This window comes from Aythya fuligula, chromosome 4 (assembly GCF_009819795.1).
Source record: "Aythya fuligula isolate bAytFul2 chromosome 4, bAytFul2.pri, whole genome shotgun sequence".
In the NCBI taxonomy this organism is placed as follows: domain Eukaryota; kingdom Metazoa; phylum Chordata; class Aves; order Anseriformes; family Anatidae; genus Aythya; species Aythya fuligula.
The window spans coordinates 74528129-74543275 of record NC_045562.1 but is presented as its reverse complement, the minus strand read 5'-3'; the positions used below and the strand labels follow the sequence as shown (position 1 = coordinate 74543275).

The 15147-nt window shown below is 38.9% G+C and overlaps 1 protein-coding gene across 1 annotated transcript in view; it reads left to right on the top strand.

Moving 5' to 3' along the window:
- Nucleotides 1-15147, top strand: part of C4H20orf194 (chromosome 4 C20orf194 homolog) — a 71951-nt gene that overhangs the window by 12983 nt on the left and 43821 nt on the right. Inside the window, exons 3-9 of the mRNA XM_032186530.1 lie at nucleotides 2423-2542; nucleotides 3341-3465; nucleotides 7416-7512; nucleotides 8822-8928; nucleotides 11292-11369; nucleotides 13408-13506; nucleotides 14100-14155. Coding sequence (XP_032042421.1) covers nucleotides 2423-2542; nucleotides 3341-3465; nucleotides 7416-7512; nucleotides 8822-8928; nucleotides 11292-11369; nucleotides 13408-13506; nucleotides 14100-14155 — 682 coding nt within the window. The remainder of the gene's footprint in view (nucleotides 1-2422; nucleotides 2543-3340; nucleotides 3466-7415; nucleotides 7513-8821; nucleotides 8929-11291; nucleotides 11370-13407; nucleotides 13507-14099; nucleotides 14156-15147) is intronic.

Sequence of the window (15147 nt, the reverse complement as noted above, 5' to 3'; positions counted from 1 at the left end):
AGGTATCTGATCTTTGCCTGTGTTTCATTTCCTGTTTGTTTTCCACTAACTGGAGCTGTGCCTTTAACTCCAGATGCTTTGGTATTAGGACCATTTTATCTTCTGATTTCCCATGCTTATTTCTCTCTCCTTTTCTCCTGGTTCTCTGTTACTCAGCCTGTCCCCTAGGCTCATCACCTTGGCTCTTCAGCCTTCGGAGACCTCTGTAATGAGCCTGATCGGATGAAAGTGGCCGTGACATTTGCACTTTCCCCTTTGTTTAGCCCGTAGTTGTGTGTCTCATTAGATTAACATCTGATCAGTGCTGTTTGCTTGTGAAACATTTAGCAATGCCTCTTGCAGAACAACTGATCCAACAGCTTGCTGCCGCTGAAAGGGACCATCTGAACTCCTTTGTGCTCCATTGATTGCTCATCAGATTGTCTTCAAAAGTTGCTTCAGTGAGGCTCAAGCAGCAAACCAGTTTACCTTCAGGACACCGTGTGCTAATTTTTTGTAATGTTACAGTGGAGTTCAGGCTGACCACTGATGTTTTGAGTTCCCAAGGGCAGAGGGGTGGTTGCTTGCTGGAAGGAGGGTCTCTGCACATTTGGTTCTAACTCAAGTCCTGCCTTGAGATGGGTGGGAGCTTTTGGTACCACGATCATTGTGTTGAGTCCCATTGAATTCTAGATTACACTGCTACAGCTGCTTTTGTGGGAATGGAAATTTAAATTAAAAAAAAGAGAGAACTAGAGAGTGTTCTGCCTCACCTTGCTCATTCATTTACGGTCCGTCTTTAAGTTCCCAGATCCAGGGCAGTCTGGTTGTACGGATTATCAGCAAAGTGATGACAGAGCATTGCAGAAGAGAGGACAAATGAGCAGCTGGGAGTTATTTGGCTGAGCTGTACTGATGCTGTGACTGGAGTTAGAAACGAACTGCTAAGGCTCCCCGTTCTCAGGGACACCTAACCTCCAATATCCTGGTATCATGGAACGGTTTGGGTTGGAAGGGATAAAAAAGATCATCCAGTTCCACCCCCATGCTGTGAGCAGGGACACCTCCCCCTGGATTGTGGCTCACTTTCAGAAAAGCACATTCCAGTGCTGTGTATAGGAATGGGAGGTCAGTGCTAGAAGCTAGATAGCAAAGGAATGAGGATTTCAAGATCCTGGCAGAGTTTTGAGGGCTGAGAAAGCCAGGGCTAGTGTGGTGTAGTTTCCCACTTTCCCAGCAGCTACAAGTTGGGAGGAGCGTTAGTTTCATAGCTTCAGCACAGCTTTAAGTGATTCTCTTCATCTCTTCTGTGTGCTTAAACCAAATACGGGATACTTGGGAATATGTGTGAACTATCCAAAGAACTATCACTAGACAAAGGGGAGCTTATTAAGGTGTAGAATTCAGTAGCTGGAGGCAGACACTGCATCTGGTTAACACCTTGAAGTCTGAAGCACAGCTTAAAAAGAAGTATAGTTAGAGAACCTAGTGTTTGTTCCAATTTCTGATGTGCTCACGTGACTTCAGTTTGATTTGTGATACAAGTCCCAAAGCCCAGACAGCCAGGCTGGGCTATTACATTATCATCGTACTGATCTCGTTAGGATGACAGAAACAAATGACATGTTGACAACCATCCAACTGTATCCTAATATAACTTGGTGGGAAAACGTGGCCTTAGTGTTTATGAGAGATTTTGTGTCATTCGAGACCCGTGATCTCTACCATGTATGGATGTTGAGGATGCTGTTTCTCGAATAGTTTCTACCTGTGGAGAAACCTTGATTTATTTCAGTAGAATTAGAATCTGTTTTCCAGAGATGAAGGCCTTCCCTAAATCTGTGGCTTGTTTCTTTTCTCTTGTATTTGTTCTTACCTCTTCATGTTACAGATCTTCAGTTTTCATTTTACTTTCCCAATGACCACAGAACCTTTTTCTTTTTATGGAAGCTCTTTGTATACTATATGTTATGTTCGAATGTCTTTTGACTTGTTAGAAGTCTGCAGTGGCTTTCTGGTGACTCAGGGATTACACTGTAATACTTGCGAGATAATGTTTAATCATGTATTCTAAAGCAGGAGATTTAGGTCACAGGATTAGTTTGTTAGGAAGCTTCTATCAAGAACATATTCATTGGAATGAACACTGCATCCAGACAGATGTCAAGTTTCAATTACTAGATAAAATTGAAACTCTATTGCTTCATAACGCCGCAGAAAACTAGACTATTTTTTATGCAGAACCTGTAGATTTAGGTCAAAAGAAGAATGTCAGCATGTAGCAATGAACTTGCAAAAGTTGCCTTGTCCCTCTCCTCCTTTCCCTGTGAAGGTGTTCAGGTAATGCTCCTGTTTAAATATTTTTCTTAGCTGGGAAGAACACAAACTTTACAGGTGCACTGTGTTGAGAGAGAACGTTTCACATCTGGCTTTGCTTTTGCAGGAATAGATAGCCGATACAACGAAGGTTGCAGGGAACTGGCAAACTATCTGCTTTTTGGCTTGTACAGTCAGAGTAACAATGACTTCGAGAGAACTGGTTTCCCTGAAGAAGTTCTTGATGGTAAGTAGTACACTCAGCGTTTTCATCAATTCTTCTCTCCCTTTGGAGAGAGGCTGGGCCAGGAAAAGTGATAGGCAACGGGGAAAAAAGAAAAAGCCGGAAAACTTCTAATCACGTTTATAGACCTGAAAAACTGTTCTAAAAACGCTACTGAAGAACCCTTATTCAAATTTCCTTCCCCCAATTCAGAACTTCCTCCAAATGTTCTAAACAAGGAGAAATACACCCAGTATCAGAGTCCTCGTTCAGTCATGGTGTGTTTGTACATTTATCATCAATTATTATCTGATCAAACTGTTGGAGTGCTAAAAGACTAAAGCTATATTTTTCCTCTACTTTAACATATTCCCCCTTATTTTCATGCAACTTTGAATGTCCGTCCTACATGTTGTAAGGCTAGTTTTCAGTAGGAGCAAGCTGATGTAACATCAGGCAAGAGCAGCTGTAGTTTACAGTTCTCGAAGTGCTCTGTGAGTCCTCATCACTGACACTCTTGGCCTGTCAAAGGACAGGCTGACGCAAGTTCTGTGCAAGACTTCTGAATAAACCCACAGTTGTTCTGGACAGCAAAAAGTATTATTGTACTTGGAGCAGTGCAGAGCTGCCAACTGTTCCATTAAAAAAAAAAAAAAAGAAAAGTGGGGGATGATTGTTTATTCAAATAGTTAAATAATTTCTTTTAATGAGGCACGTTATAGGAAAAGTGTTTTCTGGTCAGTTCCTGTGCTCTTCTTGTGTTCGTGTAATTCTATATATGGAGTCTTGATGCTAGAATAATGCTTGTTCTGCTTGTTGCAGATATAATCATATTAATAAAACCTGATAGTGTCCATCTGTACTGTAACCCTGTGAATTATAATCATCTTTTGCCATATGTGGCATTTTGGAGGAACTTGCATTTTCACTGTCTAACTGAAAATGAGGTAAGTGGAAAAATCAGTGCAGATAAGAATTGCCTTTCTGTAATATCTTTCTGATGAACTCATATTCAAAGTGGACATTTGGTTTTTATGTTCCTTGTGGAATCTTTATTTCATATTCAGTAGGGAGTGATCCCCATCTACGTATGGGTATTAATTGCTTTGCCTAATGTGTGTGAGAAGAATGTTTTTAATAATTGGCAATTGCTGGAGCATTAAAACAAATTGCTTCCCTCCCCCACTAATTTATTACTGTTTTGATATGACTCAGTGATCTTTTAGTGAGGGAAAATGTGGGTTGTAAAAAATACAGAATCTGAATCAAATCAAATACTGAGATTCTGAATCCAAGCACTGAGATTTCCAGCAATTTGTCTTGTTTGCTGTCAAAGCAGTGTTTTAATGCTTTGTATGCCAATAGTTTCAGAACATTAGAAAAGGTTGGCTTAGCAAGCCGTTTAAAATGAATAAACTGTTATGTATTTTTATTTTAACTTTCAACTATTCCTTTGAAGAGCTATTAATTTCAGTAAGGAGAAAAGCTGGGTTATGTCACTCACTTTGATCAGAATATGGTTACTGGAACAGAGTTTCATCTTGTATTTCAAAAGTCAAGGTATTCTTACAGAAAGCTATCTTCATTGTAGTATAGAGAAGGCGAGAGAAGTAGGAAATGAAAATAATCATTTGCCATTCCAATTCTCTGTGATGAATAACATAAACGAGGATGCTGGTGGACAATTAGTTGCTTGGCTGCCAAGGAGCGTGCCACTTGTGCATGCAGCATTACAAAGCAGCGTGCTGTTGTCTCAGTGTGCTGCTCTGCAGGCAGTTCTGGTGCTTAGGTGCAGAATAAGAACTTTTTTATTCCAATTGAGACTGGAAATTATGTTTAGTTAGTCCCATTAAGGCAAGCTTTTTTCCCAGTTAAGAAACTGTGTAGTTTCTTCTCTAAATTAGATACTGAAATGTGGGGAAGTGGGGTAGGAGCCTTGATGTAAATGGGTGAAACTAGTGCAAGAAATGGAGAGGGAAGGGAGAGAACCATTTTGTTCCCTTGAGCTTCCAGTGATGGGGGTTATAGTGTTTTTGTGTGGCTGCTTTGTTTTATGTCACACAGTTATGAAATAATTTAGAAGGGACCTCCAGAGAACATCTTGTCCAGCCTCTAGGTTAAGGCAGGGTGAGCAAGGAGATCTGGTGACTTTGAGGGTTTTTATGGCTGGGTGTTGAAAACCTCCAAGGATGATGACTGCAGAACTTCTTCTGGCTACCTGACTCACCACTTGACTGTGGTGAATGGTGAAAAAGCATTTCCTTTTATCCAATCTGAAATTTGTTTCACATTTGTCATGCCCTTTGTCACGCATCCTGCCGGTGCACACCACTACAAAGATCCTGGCTTTGCCATCTCAGCAACAATTTTGTAGGTGTTGAAAGGCAGTTACGGGGTGCAGCCACAGCATCTGAACAGTGCCAAGACCTCAGCCTTTCCTCCCTCGTACTGCTCCAACCCCATGATCATTTCAATGGCCCTCCAGTGAACTCAGTCCTCTTTGTCAGCGTCTTAGCTGATCGTGAGTCCCAAACTGCATGAAGTATTCTAGATGCGGTCCCCTGAGTGCTGCACAGAGGATGATAATTACTCTTTGTTTGGATGTGAACAACTGAACTATGGGTTAAAATGTGCCATAGCAAAATCCAAAGCCTTATAAGGCTTTTCTGTTGCTAAAAACCACACGGAAAGGGCAAAGCAGCATGCCTGAAGGTGGTCAAACAGGCATTTTGGAATGAGGAATGGAGCAGTTTTTACCACACCTTTGCTAGCACAGCTGTAATCTAAGCTACTGAATTTTAAGTTGTATCTGCTTATGGGCTTTTATATGATTTGTTACGGTAAGCAGTTACCTTAATCACACAGTACTGGCTTGAAATAATGGTGTAAGTGGAAAGGTAACCATAAAGAAACGAATGGAAGCATTTGAGACTTCTGATGCTGAAAATACAAGGTGCATTTCAACACATTGCTCAGCTCATTCACACAAAGCAGTGCTTCCAGTCACATTTCTTTTGTGTAAGACTGCCAATTTCCTAGATTACTTGTGAATTAAAATAGAATTAAAAAAAAAAAAAAAAAAGTTGTGTCAGCCTTTAGGTGCATCCTGTTTACAGGAGGACTTTCTGTAGTGGCTTTTAAGCAGGCTTTTTTCTTTTTTTTATTAATACAAATAAATGTTGCTGCTTTTCAAAAAGTGAAACAAATTGTTCTCAGTAGCTCTTGATGAGGCTGGCAAAACCTGTTGCCTCTCCTTGCTGTCTTCCTTCCTGCTTGTCTTTAACAGGACTATGGGCTTTTAAGTGAACATCCCAGTTAGTGGAGCAAAAAACCACATTATTGAAGAATGCACATTTTAAAAATGGCCAAGTAAGATAAAACAGTGAAATTTGATGGATATTGTATAAGCTTTCTAGGTGTCATGACTGCACCAGTTATGAAAAGGTCTGTGTGTATATCTACAGTTACGGATAGTGAACAAACCTCTAGCCTGCTGTCCAAACCCAAGTTCTCCTTCTGATGGCATTTTCAGCTTTGAGAAGCTGGCAGCTGTTTAGTGCTTGGTTTTGAACTAAAGCTTTGATCTGGTTTCCTGGGATTCTAAAAAGAGCACATCATGGAAGGACTTGGTATGCTTCTTATAATCAGGCTCGTCTCAAAAGAACTTGTTCTTAAAAGAAATTTCCTGTGTGCTGCCTGACGCTCACGAGAGCTGTAAGTAAAAAGTTTATAATCATGTACTTTACCTGTATGTTAAGTTTGGAGCAGTGTAAAATGAATAAAAAGAAGTCAACAAATCACTGCTTGCAGCCCAGAAGCTGATCATATCGGGGGCTGCACCAAAAGCAGCGTGGCAGCAGGGTGAGGGAGGGGATTGCCCCCCTCTGCTCTGCTGTCCTTGACCCCACCTGGAGCCCTGAATTTAGCTTTGGGTTCCCCAGCACAAGAAGGAGGTGAAACTGCTAGGAAAAAGTCTGAAGGAGAACCACAGAGATGATCAAGGGGCTGGAGCACCTCTGCTATGAAGACAGGCTGAAGGATTTGGGGTTGTTCAGCCTGGGGAAGAGAAGGCTCTGGGGGAGAGCTCACAGCAGTCTACCACTACCTAAAGGGGGCTGCAGGAAGGCTGGGGAGGGATGCTAAGTGTCTCTTGGAGCACCCAAAGGTGCTAAGCCTGTTCCAGAGGTGCTGCTACACTGTGTAAAAATGGTTTTTGTGTGTTGTCTCTTTAGTCTAATTTTCAACCTCTTCTGAGCCATAAGTATGGCATTTGCACTTTGTTTCTGCTCTAGTGCTAGAAATATGGTGTGGAGTGAAAAAAATTGACTTCTGTTTGCTCCTCACATGGAACAAGATGGTGTTGGCTGCTTTTCCTCTGCTTTTCTCCTGTTTTTCTTCCATAGACCCCTCCCTTAGATAGCAATTAGTTGTCATTGCCTGTTTGTGACCTGAGGCATATCTGGTTAGTCTGCTCTGCGGATTTAACACTGTTAACCTGGTAATACTTTTTTCCTCAATGGCAAGTTTTCTTTGTGGCGTATCAGTTTGCATTCTCCAAATACTTTACGTTGTTTAAAAGTTATACAGAATCTAGCAGGTGATGTTGAAAGACTAGACTAAAAGCTGGAAATGAAGCATGTGTTTATGCCTTCATATGACCTTACGAAAACCTTGCTTTAAAGGTTTAAAAGGTTTAAAAAAGTCTCTGTTGGCTTGAGTGTATCCATGCTTTGATGTAGTTTCCAAAAGACGGATGCTAAAGAGGTGCTTTGGTCTCTGTAGGTAATATTTCAGTGAATTACATGAAGCTATGTTTGCCATGGATTTAAAGCTACATAGTACATGTTTTCTTTAGTATAAAACTAACAGTCAGATAATTTTAAATGATTCCTTTCAGTATGAAGATGAAGAAGCTGCAGAGGAGTTCAAAATTTCCAGCTTCGTAGACATGGTTCGAGATTGCAGTCGCATTGGTATTCCATACAGCTGCCAAGGTAGGTTAGTTTGTGTTATGCTTACTGCAAGTGTTCTGCAGCATGCAAGCCATTCAGTTCAGGGAGTGAAGTTTTCCTTGCCTTTAGTAAGCAATAAGGATTAATATGTCATTAGTTTCCTTCTAGACTTTTTTTTTTTTTACTTAGAGGTTGGGTTTCTTTCTGAAAAACGTAAGCCCTTAGACTTCAGCTGAAGAGTGAATGCTCACAGCGTGAGGAAAAGAAGTAATTTGCATTCAGAGGAGTATGTTCTGCTGCCACAGAAGTTCTCTGTTCAGATGGGAGCTTCAGATAAATGCTCCTTTATGTAAGGAAACAATAAAGATTTCGTTATGCAAGTTTCCTTTTTTAGCACTGAAAAAACTGGACTGTGCGGCTTCCTGTTATGATCTGTAGGCAGACATGCAGTCTGAGCAATGTAACCTTACATTGTTTAGTCAAGTGTACTTCACAGCATCCCGAACAGCAAATATTGCAAAAGCGATGCAATATGTGCTGCTTCACCCTGTAGCATGGGGGTTTTTCATCCATAGTAAAGTAGGTGAGAGAAAAAATGTGTTATAATAAAAAATAGGCTTTTTTCAACTGTTTAGGTTCAAACCAAACTACTTCAGTTAGCTTTGCTTTCTCACTAATAGCACTGCGTTTCCCTTCCGTGTGTGTTTTCATAGTTAAAACAGCCGTGTCTGGAAATCCTTTTTCAGTTCTTCATTGCTTCCCTTGAGGAAAAGGTGATGTGCTCTCACTGCCTGGAAAATCCTTAATGTGTCGGGGCAGGGGGAAAAGTGGAGTCCCTCTGTTAGGAAGTCTCTACAGAAGGTGTTTAGCTTAAGGATAATGATTGTGCTTCAATTTAGATGGCTTCCAGCTTTACTGATTAGTACTTTATACCAGGCTAAATAGTTTTTCCTCTCCACCAACCTAAAATTTTGATTAAAATGGGGACAGTGATGTCTCTAACTTAGGGACAGATAATTGAAGATTTTGAAATAAGCAACGCTTCTTGTGTTTTAGCTTGACTTTTAACGGACACAGTTTTTCTGATGTCCTTGGAAAGAAATTTGCATGAAAAAGTAATTATTTTTTTTTTCCCTGGTGGAAAAAGGGTACAAAATTTGGGGTGTAGAGAAAGTATTTTTCAAAAGTTTTGCTTCACCAAAAAACACTTTTCAGTTACAGGTTTGAAGTTTTACAGGCAAATATGATAATCAAGAGCCTTTATTAGACTCTCAGAACCACTCTAACATCTTAGAGGAAATTAGTAAACTGATGATATTTATGAGAGAATGTTTGTGCATTTTTTTTGCAGGTCACCTACAGATATTTGATATGTTCATTGTTGAAAAGTGGCCAATTGTGCAGGCTTTTGCACTGGAAGGAATCGGGGGTGATGGCTTCTTTACGATGAAATACGAAGTGAGTATTTGCTTTTCATCTTCTTGAGTCTTCCTTTTTGAAGCAGCAGTAAGTTCGTGGAATAATTTAAGCTGGAAAGTACCTTATGAGATCATCTAGTCCTGCCTTGCTACTCCTTGTAGGGTCAGCTTCTAAGTTGGATCAATTTTCTTGGGATTTTATTAAATCTGAAGGACGGAGACACTGTGGTATTACTGAAAGGCTGCTAGGAGCTACCCAATGCTCTGCCCTGGATAAGTGATGACTGGTTCCACCCTGAGCCTCCTGCTGTGATTTACAACTTTTATGTTCTACAGCATCATCTGCTACTAGCAAACAAAGCTTCTTCAGCGCTGCTAGTTGGGAGTAGTTCTTCAGGATTAGTGTAATAGAAGCTGGTTAGTAACAAATGCTGAATTTCCTAGGTCATTGGTTCTGACACAGGAAATGAATCTACTTTTCTCACCAGCACTGTATGTTCTTGGGTCATCATAGCCTCTTGAATAGGGCAGTAGACAAGATTTTGGATCACATTTCTAGTTTAAATAATAATTTGCTGTTCCACTTTGAGTAACTTGTCACTTGATTTGCTTATTAAATATACACTAACGGCATCTTCAGAGGAAAGCTTCATATTTAAGTACTTGTGCATAGCTTCTTTTATTTCATTTTCTTGAACCTCTGCTAAAGAAATGCAGATGTTCTTTTTTTGTCACTTTTTTTTTTTTTTTTTTTTTTACAGTCAGTGCTCTTTGTCTGATGATTGAAGCTGGGGGGGGAATACAAAGAATTAATAGTGCCATTGTTAGTCTCATCACGTTATACTGTACGTGCTTGCTCAAATGGCTTCTGTTAGTTCCTGGGTGCCTTTTCCACCAATATCTACCTTGATGCTTTTCCTTTGTTCTGCTGCTAGCAGCATAACCACCTTGTGTGAACCTGTCAGAATTGTTAAATGTCAAGTGCAGATAGCTGAGCATCTTTGTGAAGCTCTGACTGGGAGCAGTTGCCCTTCCTGATGTCAGAAATGAGTCAATAAAAATTTGGCTGTGGGAACTCAGAGGGAGTTCATTGGATCTTTAGTTACCCTCACCCAATTTACTTTACGAATCTGCAGAAGCTTTGGGAAGATGTATATAGTGTGGTGTTGGCTTTGTAAAGGCAGAGCCTTTTCTGTTTGATCGTGAGAGTTGATAATGTCCTTATGGCACTCTCGAAGCCTTAAAAGGAGCAACGCAAATCCTCACTATCTGAAGAGCAAGCACATTAACTCGCCTTTCAGCCACATTCCAGCATGGCTCCCTCCCTCCCTTCCTCCCTCCCTCAGAGTTATAAGGGGATTTAAGTGGGAATTAGCATTTTAAACTTTTTACCTGTTTGTGCATGGCTGCCTGTTAAACAACTTCTGTATGTCATAGACAAGGAGGAAAAAAAACAAGGTATGGGAGGAAATAGATTTTGGAAATTAAATAATTTTTCCCCTATTGTGTTCTTGATCCATTTCTAGCTCCTCAAACTTAGCTTCCCCCTGGTGTGCATTCAGTGCTGCTAAATCTAAAAATCTGAAATCAAGTGATAACTTGATAATCCTTTATTTGGTGTTTTAAGGATCCTTGTTTTCTTACATGACAGAACTCCAGCAGCTAAGAAATATTTCCTGTGTTTTGTGGTAGAATAAACGTATAATTTGTTCAAGGTGCTGTAATTCAGAGAATTTACTGTACCGATAATTGAATGGAAGTTAATGTCTGGGATATCATTATTGCCATATCTTATGATATGTATAATTGGAATAGCTGTGTAAAGCAGTGGTTTAAGTAAATTACAGTCAGTGTTGCATTTTCAGTTAAGGGAGTGTGGAGGGGAACACAGTAAATACAGACATTATTCACATACAGGTGTCCCTCTAGGAATGTATTTTGGAATAGTATTTTTGTACACGTCATCTTAAAGCTTGGAAGAAGGTAATGCTAATTGCTAAGTTAAACTAGTTTTGCCTAAATTTCAATTTGGCATAGAGCAAGAATCAACTGTTGCCTAGGACTAGTAACTTTGGAATCTACTTGTCTGTCCCAGGAAACTGATCTTTCCCTTCTGGTTGCACCAGCTGATATTATTCTTCACTGTTAATTGAGTTTCCAAGAATATTTTGTGAAATTGTTTAAAAGATACAAGAAAAAGTCTTTGTGTACTTGAGGAGATGAGCATCCAGAATATTGGCATCATTTCTGGTCAATTCTTTTGTAAGCAGTAGTGGAAAAGCATTACTTATCCCAGAGGACTCTAGGCAGTATTCTGCAAGTCTGTTTCAGTGCATCTTAAACCTGTATGTGTGTTGTTCATCCTGGAATTTTTCACAGAAGTCCATTTAAAATATCTTGCAGCTAATGGATGTCAGCGTTGATTTGTGGAAAACATACAGCAAGATGGATCCAGTTTCCTTGGAGGACTTGGTATTTGAGGTAAGGCAGGTGTAATTTTCTGATCCAGTGACTATCTGTTACTCTGGCTGCAGAGCTAAGTTGTTGTGTGCCTTTATTCTTATTTTTTTTTTTTAATTTTAATAGTGTTTACAATCTACTGAATCCACATGGTGAGTTCAGGGTGTCTAAAATAGCTCATCTTGGATTCCTTAAAGTTCTTAAAATGCCTGAAGTTCCTACAGAAGATTCCCTGAATCTTGTGATATTATTCAGGTCACAGGACTATGAACAAAGTTGTATGTTTCTGTGTGTTAATCCTGCCTTTGTGGGAAGAAAGGGGAAGAAATCCATCCATACAACCATTCTTCGGGGAAAAAACATTTTCACGGTTGCTTTGTAACTGCTTTGAGTGGGTAACAGTGACACACAGTGGCTACCCTGTAGCTTTGTGAAATACGAACAATACAATGTTAAGTGATTCCTTACTTTAAAGAGTTCATCTGATCTCCATGCTAGAAAAAGGAGGCGTATATAAGTATTAGCATATATAATTAGTCTTTACGTGAGTTCTCAAAACTGAATTTCTGCCTTTTCCTACTTACCTGTTGTACTTGTTCAGGTATCCATAATAAGACATTATTTCTACCAGTACTGGTTACAGACCAACTTTTGCATTTGTGGCTATACCTTCCATAAGTGTAGACTGAAGTTAATCAGTTAATAAGTATTTTACCCAGCTAGAAACTGAAGAATTAATGAACAACCACGTCTCCTGAATACCTGAGCTACATTTACAGAAGATATAGCCAGAAAACTGAAGTTAATGAATAGGCATTTCAAACAACTCTGGTGTCATAGAAATTGGCTATTTTAAAAATGACTTTCTCAGCAAGGAGGAAGTTGGGTGGCCTTAGAGCATTTGCAGTTCATAAATACTTTTTTTTAGTTAGCTGCTTTGATTTTAATTCTACTTGAGATTTAAGAGAAAGTTCTGTACAATATTGACGTGTTCTGAATAAGCTGACAAAAACATTTTAGTTCTTAATTTCTATGAAAAGCGTACTTGAGGCTGAAATAACTCTGCAATAATAATACTCCCAGGATAGACACCTTGATTTTAAACTTCTAATAAAGCCTTGACTTTTATTTTAGAAGGCTTGTAAGAGTTTATCAACATCCACTGTGTAAACTGTGTGCGTTGTTACGTTAATGAAGTGAAGTCAAGTCCTATAAAATATTTGTACCTCTGCTAAAATCATATTTCTGGTTTTGCTTGTTATACTCCTGGAATGTTAGACTTCCTAAAGTCGGGATGTCTCTTACCTTTCATGTTAGTGTATGACAATTAATTGAGTTATCCTGAGCATTTTTAAAATTGTATAGTTCTGTAAGGTTCCTGCTTTACCAGCATGATGCACTCCTCTCTTTACTGGTTCTCTTTTTTAAAAAAAAAATTAATCTGAATGATTTTTTTACCTAGGAGTCATCTTAATTTCCATTCTTTTGCTTCAGTGAGAAGCAACTGATATTTCCTCTTCTGTATACCACTTTTTTCTTCCAGATGCAGATAAATAAATTTTCTTGTATTGTTGCCATTTGCTGATCATGAGTTTCCCAAACTCCCTACCTTTTTCCTAACCTTCTGTATGTAAGCTCAACTTATTTCAGATACAAATCTATTTCAGAACATCTAGAGATTTAAAAACATAAATTAAATCTATTCATGTATGTTTTGAAAGTCATATGGCAGACATGATGTCTGAGTTATGGGTGCTCAAAATAGTGTACTTCCTTAGATCAAGGAAGATCTCTCCTGTCTTTTCATCTCTTCCCCACCAGCAATCCCTAAAGTCCACAGTCAAAGAAGTCCCTCCAACAACAGGGAGTCCTTTATCTTTTAGAGAAGATGTAGGTTTTGTTTTTAAGGTTTCATCAGTCAGGCTGTGTTCTATACTGCATTGTGAAAAATAATTTGTTTTTCGAATGTAATTTGGGATTATTCAGTAATATCTGTGTCTTCCTTCTTTGGTGTAACTCCTGCCTTAATAATTAATATTGTATTTTTTTTTTCTTCTAGGATTTAATGACTTTTGAGCATCAGTGGACCAACTTCTTTGCTAATTTTGATACTGAAATTCCCTTCATTCTGGAACTGTCAGAATCTCAGGCAGGGGAGGTATGCCTGCTTCAGTAATTCTTTGAAATGCCAGTGTCATCCATGCAGAAGTACTAACGCATGTTGAGCATTGTTGATTTTTATTCCTCTCTACCCATGTCACCTTACCTGTTTCAGGAGTCAAAACCTACATTTTGTTGATAAGTTGCCCACCCCCCAGGGTGTGATGGCATAGGACTACATAATGTAATTCACAATTAAGTGTTTATTCGCTGATTACTGAGCTTAGCTTTAGGTTTGCACTACAGATCCCTATTTGTAGGTGGACCAAACTTGATTTCAGTGGTAGCTCCTGTATATGTGCACTCACAAGTTGAGGTCACACATGTCAGATCTCAAACATAACTGGTGACGTTCAGGATGGATAAAAATACTACAGTGTGTTTGCTTCTAGTGCTTTTTGGAAGTGTCTCTTTCTTTTTAAGCATATATGAGACTTAATGGTATTTGGGTTTGTTTATGGAGATAAGTAGTTTTTGAGGGTTGAGGACTTTTCTCCAAGAAGCTAATTCAAGTTTGTTCTTAATGATAGTGAGGGTAAATCACACATTCCATTTATTTGCTTATTAATCATGATTTTTTTTTCCCCACAGCCTTTCAGAAGTTATTTCAGTCATGGAATGATCTCAAGCCATATAACAGACAACAGGTATTACTCATTATTTCCTGTGAAACGGTGTTTTTTTTTTAGTATGTGGATGAGTTATTTCTATAACTGCCATAAGAACACTTACAATGCTTCCTTTGGGGACCACCCTATTATATTACATCTTATCTTTGCACATTTAAAAACAAACAAACATATAGAAGCAGTTCTGTGAGGGATGCTCCAAATTTTTGTGGGTTTTAATTCTGTAGGTATTACATACACAATTTCAATGTTTGAAACCATCCACATTGCGTTTTCTTATGTGATCAATTTCTTCATGGACAGATACCAAAATTTTGCACAGGATAGTTTTGTTTGAAAAATTGGATCTTCTGTTTATGATAATCAAATCAACTAAAATATGAAGGTTGAAGGAGTCAGTATGCTTTTCTGAGTCACGAAGAACAAGAGCAGTGTTTTTTATTGGAAGCAAGGCAGTTAAAACCCAAATCTTAGCCTACACAAGTTGTGGAATCCAGGTCAGCTTTATTTCATTTCAGCCCAGAATCTGAACTGAGAGAGGAGGGCTGTTTATCGTATGTTGCAAAACCAAGTGTTCTGCTATTTCGAGCTAAATAAAGGTTGCTTAGCTCCTCGGTGTCTCTGCAGATTCTTCTTTATTTGGAATTAAAGGACACTGAACTCCAACTCCACTGTTTATTGTCTCCAGCATCCTATGTTGTTTTGCATTTAAATAATGGAAAGAAAAGTCTTGACCTTAACAGTGGAGTCTTGGGCCTGAAGCCAGAGCTAAAACCAAAATAGGTTTGTTCCAATCTACTTATTTCAAGGTTTGCCATGATGGTAAACTTTAAACGACTCAGTTTTTGAAGGCAATTTTCTTTTTTGAGGGGAAAAAAATTCTAATGGCCAAGTTTTAAATGCAGTCTGCTACTTAATGTTTAAGAAACAGCCTTGAGGTACAATATTGTATATGAAAGAAAATTATAGTCTTGTTAATTCAAGTCCTTTTTTCTTTGGAACTTGGTCTT